Source organism: Alligator mississippiensis, chromosome 10 (genome assembly GCF_030867095.1).
Source record: "Alligator mississippiensis isolate rAllMis1 chromosome 10, rAllMis1, whole genome shotgun sequence".
Lineage (NCBI taxonomy): Eukaryota > Metazoa > Chordata > Crocodylia > Alligatoridae > Alligator > Alligator mississippiensis.
The window spans coordinates 8,370,364-8,385,826 of NC_081833.1; the positions used below are offsets into that span (position 1 = coordinate 8,370,364).

Consider the following 15,463-nt stretch of genomic DNA (forward strand, 5'->3'; position numbering starts at 1 on the left):
ATATGAGGGCTGCCTGTACCGTCTTATGCAGGCACCTATAGACAAACTCAATCCGCGACGTGGACACGCCGGCAAAGAAAGCTCCCTCCTTCCTTTAGACAGGTAAAGCCACTAGGGCTCTTACAGGGATGTCAGGAAGGATGGAAAAACGAAACCAGAGCCAGGCCTTAAGGAAGAAAGATACGGTCTTATGCAGGCGTACCACAGTAGATCGGCACCTACAGACGGACTCAATCAGGGATGCAGACATGCTTGCAAAAAAGCTCCCTTTTTCCTTTTAGACAGGTACAGCCACTGGGGCTCTCCCAGGGATGTGAGGAAGGATGAAACCAGAGCCAGGCCTTAAGAAAGAAAGATACGGTCTTGTGCAGGCGCACCACAGTAGATCGGCACCTACAGACGGACTCAATCAGGGATGCAGACATGCTTGCAAGAAAGCTCCCTTTTCCTATTAGACAGGTACAGCCACTGTGGCTCTCCCAGGGATGTGAGGAAGGATGAAACCAGAGCCAGGCCTTAAGAAAGAAAGATACGGTCCTGTGCAGGCGTACCACGGTAGATCGGCACCTACAGACGGACTCAATCAGGGATGCACATATGCTTGCAAGAAAGCTCCCTTTTTCCTTTAGGCAGGTACAGCCACTAGGGCTCTCCCAGAGATGTGAGGAAGGATGAAACCAGAGCCAGGCCCTAAAAAAGAAAGTCGTTTCTTATGCAGACACCCCACCGGGAGGGCAGATGGGCACCTCTAGACGGACTGAATCCAGGATGCAAAGCCAGCGGCAAGCCTGCATCCCCCGGGGCCGGGGGAGCTCCTCCCGGGGCCCGCAGCCGCCTCGGGGACCGGGGCAGGGGGTGAGCATCCCCCCGTGCCCCGAGCCTGCAGCGGGCGCGGGGCGATGCTCCGCCCGCCCGGGCCTGCCCGGCCCGGCCCTGCCCTTCCCTTCCCGCGGCGGGGCGGAGCCGGGCGCTGTTTCCGGGCGGCTGCGGGGCCGGGCCGGCGCGATGCGGCTGCTGCTCGTGGCCTGCCTGCGGCCGCGGACCGGCAACGCCACCACGGCGGCCCGGATCCGGTGAGTGCCGCGGCCTCAGTTTACCCGGCCTGCGCAATGGACCCAAGGGCGCGCGGGGGCGATGGCGAGCTGCGCTGCTCCAGCCAGACCTGGGGGTGGGCGGGGGTGTTGAATACGAGCGTGCGGCATTTCAACGCACAGGGATGGGAATGCCCTCCTTTGACTTCCTTTTTTATTCATTACCCCTTTGGGACGAGAGGAAGCGTGCAAATACCGCCCTCGCCCCTTCCGCCGTCGAAAGTGAGCAAAAATGCACGCGCGCTTTCCTTTTGCAGAGAGGGTGAGGGTGGAAATCAAACGGCGTCGCACGCTGGCTGTCGTGTCTCTCGCGATGGCAGGGGGACAGCCGTCTCCCTGCGTTCGCCTGCGATTTTGGGGGTTTTTTTCCCCCAAGTATGGGCAATGGTTCGAGCCTGCGGCGGGTTATGGAGAGCGGGTTTTAGCTCACCCTTCCTCCAAGCTGCCGTTTTCACATGAAACCATTGATCTGCACATGCCACTTCGCACGGCTCCTTCATTTCACCAGAATTCGTCCATTTACTATTATGTTGCATCTCAAGCATGTGTTGGGACTCGGCAACGTGGAAATGTAACATATAGGTAACGCATGAAACCCAACGCCTTTATGTCTTATTTTTTTCTTCGGTTGTCCTCTGTCCTCTATTGATGTGAAACCCGACGCCTTTATGTCCTCTATTTTTCTCTTGAAGAGAGAAAAATGAACTGGAGAGTCGCAGTTCTCTCGAAGAGAAAAATAGGACGTAAAGGCATCCGGTTTCGTATCACTAGAGGACAAAGGACAACCGAAGAAAAAAGAAAAGACATTAAGGCATCCAACTTAGTATCACTAGAGGACAGAGGACAACCGGACCGGCCTCTACGATGGCCCCCCAAGTGCGACGGAAGCAGCCGCGCAAGAGGCAAAGAAAGTTTTCTGCCATGCAAAAACGATGAATGGGGAAATATGATAAAGTGAAATCACCAGTGACGGATACTCCTTGTGTACGCATCAGCACGATGTTTGCATTTGTACGTGGCAATCAACCTGGTGCAATTCATGCCCTTTTATGACTTTTTTCTATGATCCCTTGCATGGTTTGCTCCTTTCTGTTCCATCCAGAAGAGCGCAAAACCCCAGCAGACTTCCCCTGGGCCTGAAGAAGGGTGTTCGTGCCCGAAAGCTTGCAAAGAACTATTTTTCCAACTATTTAGCTGGTCTAATAAATGATAGCCCATTTACCCGAAGAACCTTTGCTGATGGAATACACCCAGTTGCATTAAAAAGAAAAGAGAATTGGGGGTTGAAAAAGAAAAAGGAAAACAGAAGAACCCACAATTAGCCTCACACACAACTACTCCCAGAGCAGTTTTATCCACATCTCTTCTATAAAATTATTTCTCCTTTCTAACCAGTTACTTTGCTTTTTGTTAGCTTAAAACAAAAACATCTTCCATTTCAGCCGTGAAGAAAGATTTGAAAAAGTTGTCCAGGACAGTCTCTGCAGCTTCCTTGCGCACCTGTACAGTTTACACCGGCTTTTAAACAGATGCAAAGGCTGCGTGGGTACTTTTGTTCATAGATGTCTTAGTCCAGGTTAGTTTAAATCTGATTGAAGTGCAGGGACACATCCACTCTCACCAACTTCAAAGACGGGTTTCAAACACCGCACTGAAAATTAGAGCATTGCAAATTTTCTCTTCCAAGGTCAGGAGTCCAAGTCAAGGCTAGAGAGGAGATGGGACAAGTCTTGGTTCAGACACAGAGGCAGGAATTTGGAGTTGGTCTTAAGACAACTGGCACCAACCTGAGTACTGCTGCCCTAAATACCTGGTCTTTGGATCTCATTAGGCCAGGTTAATTGTTAGACAGATCAGGTTGGACTCCAGTCTTGACAATGATGGGCTTGGTTCAACACTCAAGAAGCTTGAGTTAGTGGCAAACATTTTCTAGATGTATGGTTAATCAGAATATCATCACTTATCGCACCAACATCTGTACCAGTCCACGCACAACCTGATCTGGATAACAAGTGGACTAACACGGATGGGAAATTTAACCAAACATGTTTTATTTCTTAATAGAGCTGAAGAGCTGACTCTGGAGCGATGCTGTGCTGCCACTTCCACGCGTGACTTCTAGCCATTATTTAAAACAACCTGTTTGTATGTGAAGGCCTAGAGTCTTGCGTGCTTAATTTTACATAATGGGAGCGTGCCAGTACATAGTTAAACAGTCATACGTTTTTACAACTTAGTGCCTAAAGGTACAGGGAAAAAAAATTGCTCAAGTCAATATAACAGGTATCCAGGTTGTAGCCGTATTGGTCTGGAGGCAACAGGAATCAGGACTCGTGGTATAGTTGATATCTTTTATTAGACCACGTAGATTTTTGCAAAAAATACCAATTTTAATATGTCAATATATGACATGCCTTAGGCCCGGCCATGTGTTCACCTACTGTTTCTTTACCGAGGCTTTTTTTTCCTCCTCCCATGTTGAGCTGTGGCAAGTATTGGTTTATTAAAGATAAATAAAATGCTTCTGTTATTTCCAAGTGAAACATTTGCCAAAGCAGGTTATCTTTAACACCTAGTAGCTTTAACAATCTACCTGAGTAGATTAAGCCCGTGAGACTAGGTCTGTTTATATAACTGCTTTGCGTTTTAACAAAGAATACCTTCATTTTCTGAACAGAAACTTAAATGCTACAGCTTTTTGGTTGTAAGCCTTTGGGCCACATCCTTAGCTCATGACTTGATGACTTACAGCAGCTGAGGATTTGGTCCCTTTTACCCTTTGTTTCCAGGCTAATAAAACCGGCTGTACAGGCAAGCTGGTAAGGAGTCCCTTAATGACTGAGTGATCTCCTAAACCTTTCATCCTTGATCTCATGGAAAGCCACGAGTAAAGAGATGAGAATGAAGGACTAGAAGCAAAAATATTTGCTCAGGCACACCAGGCAGTCCCATGCAAGAGAATGAAAAGGGGTGGTTAGGAAGGAAGACTATTGATGCTGCTCCTCTTGAAATTTTCTACTTATTTTTTACTACTTATTATGTAAAGAGGGATAAGGACTGGGGACGCTCTATTAATGGGCTCATTTAAGGAGACTTAGACTGAGTGTGATGTCAATATGTAAATATATTTTTGAGAGGAAGACATTGTTTCCCCGGAGATTTACATGACGGCTATTTAAATCATCCATTTTCAAACAGGAAACTGAAATGAGCACAAGAAAATAAAAACCACAGATAGAAGTAATAGATAGGGTTAGACTTCCTCCTTGAACTTAAGCCGTTTAGATGCACCCTATGTAATCCAGTGATCCTCAGCTCTAGAGCACCTTATATTAATATCTATATGGTCAGATTTAAAGACATCATAGATGCATTAGAAGTTGATTACAAAACTGGGTGTCTCTTCATGCATGCTGTAGTGCAAGGTAGCATGTGTTGGTCTGATGTCTTTTCTTGGACCGTCTAAATATCAATTGGCAAGCTTCGAAGCAAAATGCTCTTCTTCAGGGCTGGGAAAGAAGCAGAGACAGCCTAAGCTAAATGCCAAATGAAGCAATAGCACTCCAGCCCCATCATGCAGGTTAAACATTGATAAATATAGTTCAAAGTACTGTTTTTTATTTATTTATTTCTTCTGCAGTGTCTAGTCCTTCCCAGCTGGTCCTATTGAAGCTACATAGGAGAGAGCCTAGCTGGCCCACATGTTTCCTTCTCTCCATATTAAAAAGTTGTCGGGAGGTCACTTACCTCCCTGCAGTTTGAAAGAGGCACTGGTACATTTGTGTTCCTCTCTTCATTTCAAAAGGCAGATTTCTACAGTCTCCAGGCCTGCATGCCAACGCTTACAGACCGAGCTGATGTGCAATGCACTCCAAAAGGGTTTGCACAGCGGGACCCGTTGACAAGTAGAGTGAAACCTTATTAGGTTCACTTATTTTCCTAGAGGGAACCATATTGCCTTCAGGACATGGAGGCAGCGTGGCTGTCTTGCGAGTGCACTTTTGCTGTCCACAATGGGCCTGATGTGCAACAAGGCCATACAGCTCTTGGTGCGTACTCCTTTCAAACCAGGACAAATCATCATGCGTTAACAGTACATCCATCCCAACTATGTTGTTTGGAAGGAGGAATCTGAGGCAGAGAAAAATTAAAGAATTTTTTTATAGATATGGAAAAGAAATGCCTGGCTGATGGTGTTCGGGTACACCCCAGCCATTCTTTTTATAAGCTATTGGTTAACAGGTTGATTGGAAAAAAGCAGTTTGCACCGCCAAGAACAAAGGGGATAGAACTTTTTTCATAGTTAAGTAACTTCCGAATTGTGGTTTGAATACCTCTGACTTACGTTACAGGGGTGTAGGTTGTAGCCGTGTCGGTCTAAGGACATAGGCAGACAAGGTTCTTTGGGTGAATCTGATATCTTTTATTAGACCAATTTAACTAGTTGGAAAACAATTTTTAAGCAAGCTTTCTTAGCCTGAATCTGAAAGCTTGCTTAAAAATTGTTTTCCAACTAGTTAAGTTGGTCTAATAAAAGATATCAGATTCACCCAAAGAACCTTGTCTGCCTCTGACTTATGTTGACTTCCAGTAGCCTTGGATGAGACCCTGCGTGCTCCACCATGGCCAACACAAAATTTGGGATATCATGGGAGCCTGTTCTATCGATGAAGGTTTTAGGGAAAAGAAATAATCAACATACTGGCTTTGCATGTATTCCACGCTGCAGAAAGTGTCAGGGATCTGCCAGTAATGTCCTGGGCAATGATCATTCCTTCCTCCTGCTTTTCAATTCAAAATGAGAACACAGGGTTTTTATGTGTTTTGGTGGGGTTATTTTTTTAAGGAAAAGAGGTGGCGTTATGATAGAGAATAAACCTCGTGGTGTGCAGACTGCATCATGTCAGAACTGCAGACCATTTTAATTCCCAGGCAGTAGAGCTACAAGCCAAATTTGCTTGGCGCACACAGCTTAGGTTATGCATAGAGAACCAGGAACGGTGGAACTGGAGCAGGGAAGAAGGACGGTGTTGCATTTTTCAGACTGCTAGCCAGGATAAACCAGAAGCAGCAATCAATAATAGTAGAGAGGAATATATGAACTGGATCATAAAACATCATCCAGTATTTCATAGCTGTGTTAGACAAAAATTGCTTTCCTGTGTAAGTCCTTGATTAAAGTGAGGGCAGGGGACACAAGGTCAGCAGGGACTGCACCTTTTAATTTTATCCATCAGCAATATCCTTACACATGCACTGAAGAGCTATTATGCGCTACGATATTAAACACTTCCCTTGCTTTGCATTTCCAGCACACTGTAAATAATGCTCATGGCACTTAGGTGAGAGTGGTGAGCAGATGTTATTTTTCCCTTATCTGGAGATGAAGAAACAGACTACAACTTGATTTTGAGATGTACGGTGTACCTTGGCCTTACACTGGCATCACAGGGGGCAGGGTTGGGTCCATATAGCAGCTCAGTCAGAGTCAGTGACTTAGCCAGAGATAGGATGCAGGAGCTCCTGGTTCCCAGGATCAAATTCAGTAACCAATATCCATCATCACAATACCAAAAAATATTAGATAATAGAAAGTTAAAGTAATTGAAGCCTACAGACAGAGAACAAATCCTAATACAGTGAACTGGGAGTTCACATTCTTTCTCAATCAGTTAGGGTATTTAATTTAGGAATATGCAAGTATGACTTGTCTCCAAGTAGTTATCAAACCTTGCCTTAACAAATGATCTGTTTCATTTGGACATACTTGGAAATTTGAATCACCCACTGTCGCTTAATTTCTCCCTAGTAAAGCAGGCAAGGGTCAGCTTAACATAGTCGCATGCTGATTTGGAAGTAGGACTTTACCCTCCACAGAATAGCCTGAGTTCTGCAGGGCAATTGCTGGAGTAATATGCATGACTGAACAAGGCAGAATCTGGCTGTGTCACGAGTGTCATGTTAGGGAAAGTTTTTGCTATGAAATGTATCCTTGTAGATAGTGGATAATATGACTTCATAAGAAGCACCATCCTGAGTCAGATCAACAGTCTATCCAGTCCAGCATCCTGTCTCCAACAGCGGCAGAAGTGGATGCTATATGGGGAAAGCTGGGTATTTCTAGAGTGATCTATCCTTTATTCAGTAACCACCCCGGCACCTGCCATTTATTGGGTTAGAGATGCTAGAGGAAACATCTCCGTGCAATAGCCATTAATAGATCTGTCATCCATGAATTTATCTAGTTCCTTTTTGAATCTGGCTATGCTATCCGTCTCCACCACATCCTGCGGCCATGAATTCCACAGGCTAACTACACGTTGCATAAAAAGTAATGAAAAAGCTTTACAACTTAGTATTTCCTGTTGAATTGAACATAGTATTGCATTAGCTTTACAGACAGCAGGAAATGTATGTTATTTTCCATTCCAAAAGTGTTTGTTAGTGCACTAGCAAAATAATCTGAGTTTCTATTGGAAGAGAAAACAAAGATATCAGGAGTGCATCTATTATGTGCTGGCTTGATCCAGGGACATTTGTGACCTCACAGGCAGAAGAGCCTTTAACAACCACAAAAAAAAATATTCTAAAATAGCTGCTCAAACATCCTCCGTCTATCTGCCATGAAGCTGCCATATCTGTGCGAACGTATAAGAAATTATCTTCCAGGAAATAAAAAAATCCTTTCACAAGAAAGGAAAATTTCATTTCTATATATTCCAGATTCTATATATTTCATTCTATATATTCCAGTAATAATAGATTATTATTACTTAGTGCCCTGATCCTACAAACATTTGTGGACGTGCTCAACCGGAAGCACGTAACGAGTCGTTCTTATGCATGTGCGTAAGCAGTTGTGACATCAGGCCTCTTCCCATTTAGAAATTATTGAGAATTGTTTTCTTTTCCTTACAAAACTGCATCACCATCACATCTCAGCCCTCACCATTTGCAAGTTTAAGCTCTGCCACCTTAAGGGAGTTAAAGACGGTATATCCGTCGCTGGACTATTCAAGGAAATCTCCAGCCCCGTTTGCCATCAAGACTATCATTGTTCCACTTTGATTTGTTTCTGGCACAGACAGCTTCGTTAGCAGGTTTTACCATTGATCCCACCAGCCCCATTTGTAACAGCTATAGCTGGAGTGGAAAAATTATTGTCCATTGGCTATCTATCAGAGTGGTTCAAAGCAAAGATCTGCAGTTTTCTTTTTGCCACATTTCTCATCCTGTTTTAATAGTGTGTGACTCTTTAGGACACGCACACTGGTCTGCACACAAGGGAGAGGCAAGTAAAATACATCTTCACTTTCTGTACTACAAAACTACTGTGTCAGGGAACTAGCCTTGATGCCCCTGACTTAAGTAAAACAGGTCAGTCTTGCTTAGATATGTTTTTGGGGGTTTTTTTCTCCAACTCTGCTAAACTATGGTTTTTGATAACACCATTAAATTCCATTTATACGTGCAATCGGGACTCGTAGTAGAGATGGTATCTTTTATTAGACCAACAAGATTTTTGCAAAAACATTTCTTTAATTGCAAGCTTGCCAAACCCCAGACTTTTTAGCTGTGCTTAGTATGCACGGCCGTTCTATAGAGAAGATCAAAATCTAAAGTAACGTGGACGGAGCAACTTTTATGATTATGTTCCTTAATGAGCAAAATTGCTGCAAAGTTGGAGAACATTTATTTTTTTGCATCTTAAGTTCTTGGAAAGGGTCAACAATTGCAATGAGATTTGGAACGTGGAAACTGTGGAGGAAGAGAAATATATTTATTCCTTGTAGTTGGGGGTGGGGGGGGGGAAAGGGTAGTTTCAGATCAAAATTCCTAGCTTAGTCTTCTGGGCTTTGATCTCCTTGGAGTGTAGTGGTAGAGAGTTATTTTCAAATTAATTGTAATATGCAAACATATTGCTTGTACATGTTAGTGATTTATGGTAATTGGAATACCGAAGGGAAAAAAAATCTTTTAGACAAAAAAATCTTTTAGACAAGTTAATGAGCACCTGTGAACTTCTGGGATGTAATGCCTGAGCATCCTGAATGCTTGCCCGAGAGAGCATGCTTCTACCGCTGTGGGATTTGGGTTTATTTCTTATTATTACTATTTAGAATCAAATTGTGAACCTCTTACAAATGGTGATCAGATACTTGCACATATCCATGGGGCTGCTGATGTGAGTAATTGCTCGACAATGAGAATAAAGGGCTCACAATCTGGCTGCATTTTATTATTTATTAGTACTTGGTGGAATTTATTGGTGGGGTTTCAAATTGTGAAATCAAAAGTTAAATGAGTTTGTTTTCAGAATGAGGAGGAGATACAGGACCATATGTCGTGCCAATCAGGCTCTCTGATATGGTGTTAATGCACTTTCCCCAAGGCCTCAAGACATTTTACAGCTTTTTAAGCAGCCGTTTCTGCAACGATGCCTAACTTCTGCAGGACAGATAATTACATTCATTGGGAGGCTATGAAATGACCAGGAAAGGAGAAAGAATCATACTCAAGAAGCTATTGAATTAGCAGATTTTAACACCACAACAGTTAAACTGATGAGAAATAAACCAACTGGAGCAATAGATAATAACCACAAAAAAAGAAGTCTTATTTTTATGATATTGGAAATACAGACACTTCACATTGGAAGTTATTTTATGATATGTTTAAGAGATGCAAGTTCCTGAAACATCCCCACCCTGGCTAATGATAACAGCCCTATTACCAATTGTTAATGGCCTTTAGATCAGGATTTTAACATGAAGAGCCATGTACCATTATTTTTTGTCGTGCAACATGTATAAAAAGGCAACAATAAACACTCTGTTTTGATTTTTAATCTCAACAGCTTTAACTTTTGGTTATGCCCATGAAAACATTTGCTAAATAGTAATTTATTAAATGAAACAATGGTAAAGATCATCCTTTTTATTTAAGCCTATTGTACAGATAGGCAAATTGAGGTGAGAACAGATTAAGCCCGAAGTCAAACATGTCAATAGGTGTCCATGGATTTTAATTTTAGGTCTTCCACACGAATCTCAATTCCTTTTCCCCTGGAGCAGAGATTTTTTTTGCACAGTGGTATGCGTGGTTTTTGTAACAGGATTAGTTAGCTGAATGCTTTTTGTATGTTCTTTCATTTTCATGCGTCTTTTTTCGGGCGTTTTACGTTCTGCACCTGCTTACAATGCCCTCCCATGGACTTTACTAGGAGGTGGATCAGGTTCAGAAACCCCCGTTCTGCAAGGTGCTGAACGTCTTCCACTTTCATTGATGTCCAAGAGAAGTGGGGGCTCTCAGTACCTTGCAGGATTAGACCATTTATACGGGATGCAGCTATTATGTTGCATAAGGATCGGATGTTCACGGGGACAGCAGAAAGCATCTTTCTTAGGAAAGTATTTTCTCAGCCAGGTTTTCTAAGGAAGGTGAATCTCAAGGCAAAAGTTATTAAGCGAGATGTTGTGATTAAATTGTTCAACATAATGGCAAGCCTGCAGTGTATTAACATTATCCTCTTCCTCTTGTTCTATTTCTTTTTGTGATGAAGGGATCATCTAGAGGCCGCAGGTCATACATGCATTCTTAAAGATGCTTTTCGTTATGAAGGCCCATCTGAAATAGCAAATTTAATCTCTGCAGAGAAGTATGAAGCAGCCCTGGCCATTCATCTTTATAAAGGAGGCAGACTTCTGCAAGGTAATCCTCTTTCAATTTAGCAGTAAAAATAACCCTTAAAAGAAAGAGATTGAAAAGAGAAAGATGAATACAAATAGCTAGAAGTGGAAAATGTGTATAAACCCATATATAATGTAGTTATTCTGTTTATCCATTTCAGCAAATGTTAATAATAAACATTGACAGTGTTTCTCTTCGGGAGATTTGATCCAAAAAAGAGAGAACTAACTAAATGTACTTCTAAAGCCTACAATGTGTTTTATAATTAAGTACTTTTACTCTATTAAGATAAGAGCATTACACTAACATTAAGATATTTTCAACAAATATGCTCTTTCAGGGGAAGATAATAGCTTGGCTAAGTATAGCAGAGGTCAGAGAGAAGAAAGAAGAGAGGCTAATTTGATTTTCTTGGAAAAAATGAATCATGTTTTCGGGATGTGAAAAACTTGGCATTGTCAGTCATGCCAGCGAGACTGCCGGATAACTGCATGTTATCTGACAAATAATAAAATCTTTTCTTGTAACTGGTCAAGTAGAACAAAGTGGAGTCTGCCTTTAATGACACATTAACAAGCCTGGCTTCCAAAATTAAGATGCCCTCACCTGCTGAAATCTCAAGGACAGTCTTTTTCAAATGCTCATTCGTGTTATCCAAGTCCATACATTTACACAAAAACACTTTTGTGTCAAGGTGTAATTATACATTTTATTAGACCAACTCAAATAGTTGGAAAAAATTCTTCTTTGCAAGCTTTCGGGTGCAATTATCCTTCGTCAGGCAGAGGAAGCGTCTGCAGATGGTCTGTGCTCTTCCTGGAGTTGGGCCAATAAAAGATATCGGATTTACCCAAAGAACCTTGTCTGCCTGTGTCCTTAGACCAACACGGCTACAACCAACACCCCTAATTATACATTTGGCACTTTCATCAGGTTAGAAAATGAATTGCATCACATTAGTTTTCAGGCCTCAAAAGTCTCTCTACTTTCTAATGTTAGTGAATTTTCAGAAAGCCCGAGGTATTGCTGCTTCTAGGCGTTTGTAGTGTTTATGGCAAAGGTGCCCAGATTCAGACTGGCTACTCTAGAATACAAATGCAAAATATTCATAATTCTGTAAAATGAACTCTGTTTTGTGATTTGTATTACTGCAATACAGAAATGTTGATTATATGAGAAACCCAGAATGGTAAGAGCAAAGGCTGATGAAAGACTGTCTCTCCAATTGTTGAACACAAAAATGAGCATAGGGTTAGATGCTCCAAAGGGCTTGTTGTTTGGCCTAATTCCCTTCCTGTATTGAATGCAATGGCAGCAGAGTTCAGCTAATGCTAAGCACTTTTGAAAATCCCATCCTAAAATCCCAAGTAGCCTGAAAACCTTGATACTTGAATAACTTAGAAAGTCTTATTAATCTAAATAAACCACGGTCACACTGTTCCTAAGAACATCTGCAATATCAGACAGCCTTATACCAAAAAGAAATAAATGGAAATCTGCAAGATGAAATGCAGTAATATGATTACTAGAACGATCAAACTGACAAATCTAAAAGAGATTAGTCTGTTTTAAGGGGAAAAAAAGAGGATTTGAAGGAGATGCAGTAATTGGTTTTTAGAAATGTATGATTAAAATCACATCTATTCCTATATAATTTATATTAATAGAAACATGTAATAACTGGAACATTTCTAAGTACAGCATCATATGTAAATACGACCTATCTACATGAGAGAGGGTTTCAGTAGCACCTCTGTAATACATTAAAGAACAACTGCTTGTATTTCTATTTTGTCTTTCTACCCAAGTGCTCCAAAAGCATGATAAACATACGTAGTACTTCAGTCATCCAAGAAAAGCCGGTATCTCTGGGGAAAAATGGGGCAGGGATTTCAAATACCATTTCCACCTAAAACGACAGAGAAAGTTTGAATAGGAAGAATAGCAATGCTTAAATTGGATTTTAGTCTGGATACCATTCATAATGCCAACTTCTGGGAAAAATGCCATTGATTCTTGAGTAGCCATGAGTATTCAAGGTCAGTTCTGTCTCCTCCAAAACATGGCGCAGGTACCAACAGCAGCGGCGGCAGGTTTTCCCTAATGTCCCTAATGCCATTTTGATTATTGGTCCACGGGTCAGAGAGAAGAGTGCCATGTGCTGAATTGTTAACATCACTTCCACCCAAAAGTAAAGGAGAGAAACAAAGCACACTGCCATTCCTTTGCAAGTCATTTTTAGAGCATATTGAGTGAAATACTAGTTATCCTTTACAGAGCAGCACTTCAGACACATGAAAGGTCTTTACATGAACATGAAAGATCTTTACCCCGAAGTGCCAACAAACTACAGCTACAAAATCAAGTCAATAAATAGCTGATAAAGTCTCCTCTATCCTAACATCACAGTTCTTTATAAAGCCCACAAAATCAGTCTCCTTGATGACAGCTCTGTTAGCTATATCCCTTTTTTCCAGTGTTACTGGAGACTTGGGTTTTTTGTTTTTTTTTACAGAAGTACAATCTCACTTATCTGGCAAGGTTCCTCGGGTAGATGCGATATCTTTTATTAGACCAAGTAAATGAGACCATCTCACTTATCTGGAATTTAGAAGCAGGTATGTTGTTAATTAGGAGGCATCAGCTTGTTATTTGTTAGCTTAACGAGGTGTAAAACTGACCACTTAATTGTGGTTAGTGCTGTTGCAATGTTTAAAGAATCAAGAATAAATGCTCATTGTCTGCTAGACTAACCGTTGTCTTGATTAGTTTAAGGGAAAACCTTTTTTGTGGATCTGGCTCCAAACAAACAACTATTAGAATGAAATCTTTTCTTTTTTCTCTTTATTGCTTTTTTCTGTAGCTTAGACTATGCATAAAACTTGTGTTATCAGTGTAACAAAGCTGGTACAGAGGCACTATGTAAGTCTGCATGGGTTTTCAGTGTACCCCAGTGCAGTGCATCTACCCCAGGCCTTTGTACCCAGACAACTAGTGTAACAAGAATAAGTATCTAGGTTTCTGCAGAGCTGCTGAACTGCTTTCCACTATTACAGTACCACTGCCCTACAGGAATTGTGAAGCGCCTTTCCTATGCTGACCACTATGATTGCTTGGGAGCATCTGTTTTTGGTAATTTGTAAACACAAAGCACTTGCACTGTTGCATCGCATTAGGAAGAATGGTTGGTTCAGTGATGCTTCAGGGTTTGCCACTGCCTATCCCAAAGGTGGGCAATTATTTTGGGTGGAGGGCCAGTTACTAAGTTTTGGGAAGCCATTGAGGGCCGCATGACAGGCAGCCAGGGGCAGATAAATATTAATTTTCTAAATTTTTTAGGGGCCCCGCGGGCCGGATAGAATGGCCTGGCAGGTCGCATCCAGCCCACAGGCCGCATTTTGCCCACCCCTGGCCTATCCTTTAGGGATGTAGGTTGTAGCTGTGTTGGTCTAAGGACGTAGGCAAACAAGGTTCTTTTAGTAAATCCGATATCTTTTATTAGACCAATTCAAATACTTGGAAAAATTCTTCTTGGCAAGCTTTTGGGCACAAACACCCTTTTGTCAGGGTAAGGAAGCATATGCAGATGGTCTGCGCTCTTCCTGGATGGAGAGGTAAAGCAGCAGGAGGTCTGACAAAGAGTGTTTGTGTCCAAAAGCTTGTTAAGAAGATTTTTTTTCCAACTATCTGCATTGGTCTAATAAAAGATATCAGATTTACCCAAAGAATCTTGTCTGCTGTGTCCTCTAGGTCTAGGAAGACACTGTAGCACAGTGATTCTCAACCTTTTGCACTTTACGTCCCACCAGCCATTGGTCCCAAAATCCCTGATCCCACCATGATGAGTGGGGGGAGTCCCCTGGCAGCCGGTCGACGAGCAAACCCAGGAGTGCCAGCGGCACACGGCAGGAGAAGTGCTGGCAGTGAACCCGGAAACGCTCACCACCACGACCTTCGTGTCCCACCAGTGGGACACGTCCCACTGGTTGAGAAATGTTGCTTTAGCAGACTTCCTGTTTTGCCTTCCTTGAACTAATGACCATTTCTTAGATGTCCCAGTACAACCAATACTTGTAAGACACTGGAAGGGTTGCTCAATATGGAAACTGTTCCAATCACTGTACTATTGCAAAGCTCCTGGGTCAGAGGCGATATTATTTTTTATTAGACCAACTAAATAGTAGCAAAAAAATACCTTTCATTGCATGCTTTCAGGCACATACGCCCTTCTTCAGGCTGGGGAGAATTCAAAGATTGTAAAGGTCTTCCTAGGTAGAAAAGAAACTTCATTTTGCACAGGGGAGGTAGAGGGTGAGAGTTTATTCCCCTGGGTAGCTCAGAGACCTTTTGTGAGCATGTTGCTCTGTGTTGTGCGGATTAGGCTGGCTTCTTCCTTGGAGGTGTTCGATATCAGAGTCAGACGGGAAGGTAAAAACCCTACTTTCTAGGTTAGCAATGAGGTTTACCTTTCCAGTACTCCATGCTGAAATACAGGATTTTCCATGTTTCAGAGATCTATGCTGTAACCGTGTTGGTCTGAAAAAAAGAGATATGCAAAGCTCTGTAGTGTTGCAACACATTTTAATTGAGTATGCTCAGGGCTTAAGAAAACCTGATAGATAATACACTAGCATGCATGATTTTTCAGTGTGACATCTGTAAAAATTCAAGATTATCCAGGT

The 15,463-nt window shown here is 42.2% G+C and overlaps 1 protein-coding gene across 1 annotated transcript in view; it reads left to right on the plus strand.

Annotated features, from left to right (window-relative positions):
• The first annotated feature begins 983 nt into the window (after window positions 1-983).
• Window positions 984-15,463, plus strand: part of GLT1D1 (glycosyltransferase 1 domain containing 1) — an 87,581-nt gene continuing 73,101 nt past the window's right edge. Inside the window, exons 1-2 of the mRNA XM_019486676.2 lie at window positions 984-1,073; window positions 10,654-10,802. Of these exons, the coding sequence (XP_019342221.2) occupies window positions 1,006-1,073; window positions 10,654-10,802 (217 nt within the window). The 5' untranslated portion in view covers window positions 984-1,005. The remainder of the gene's footprint in view (window positions 1,074-10,653; window positions 10,803-15,463) is intronic.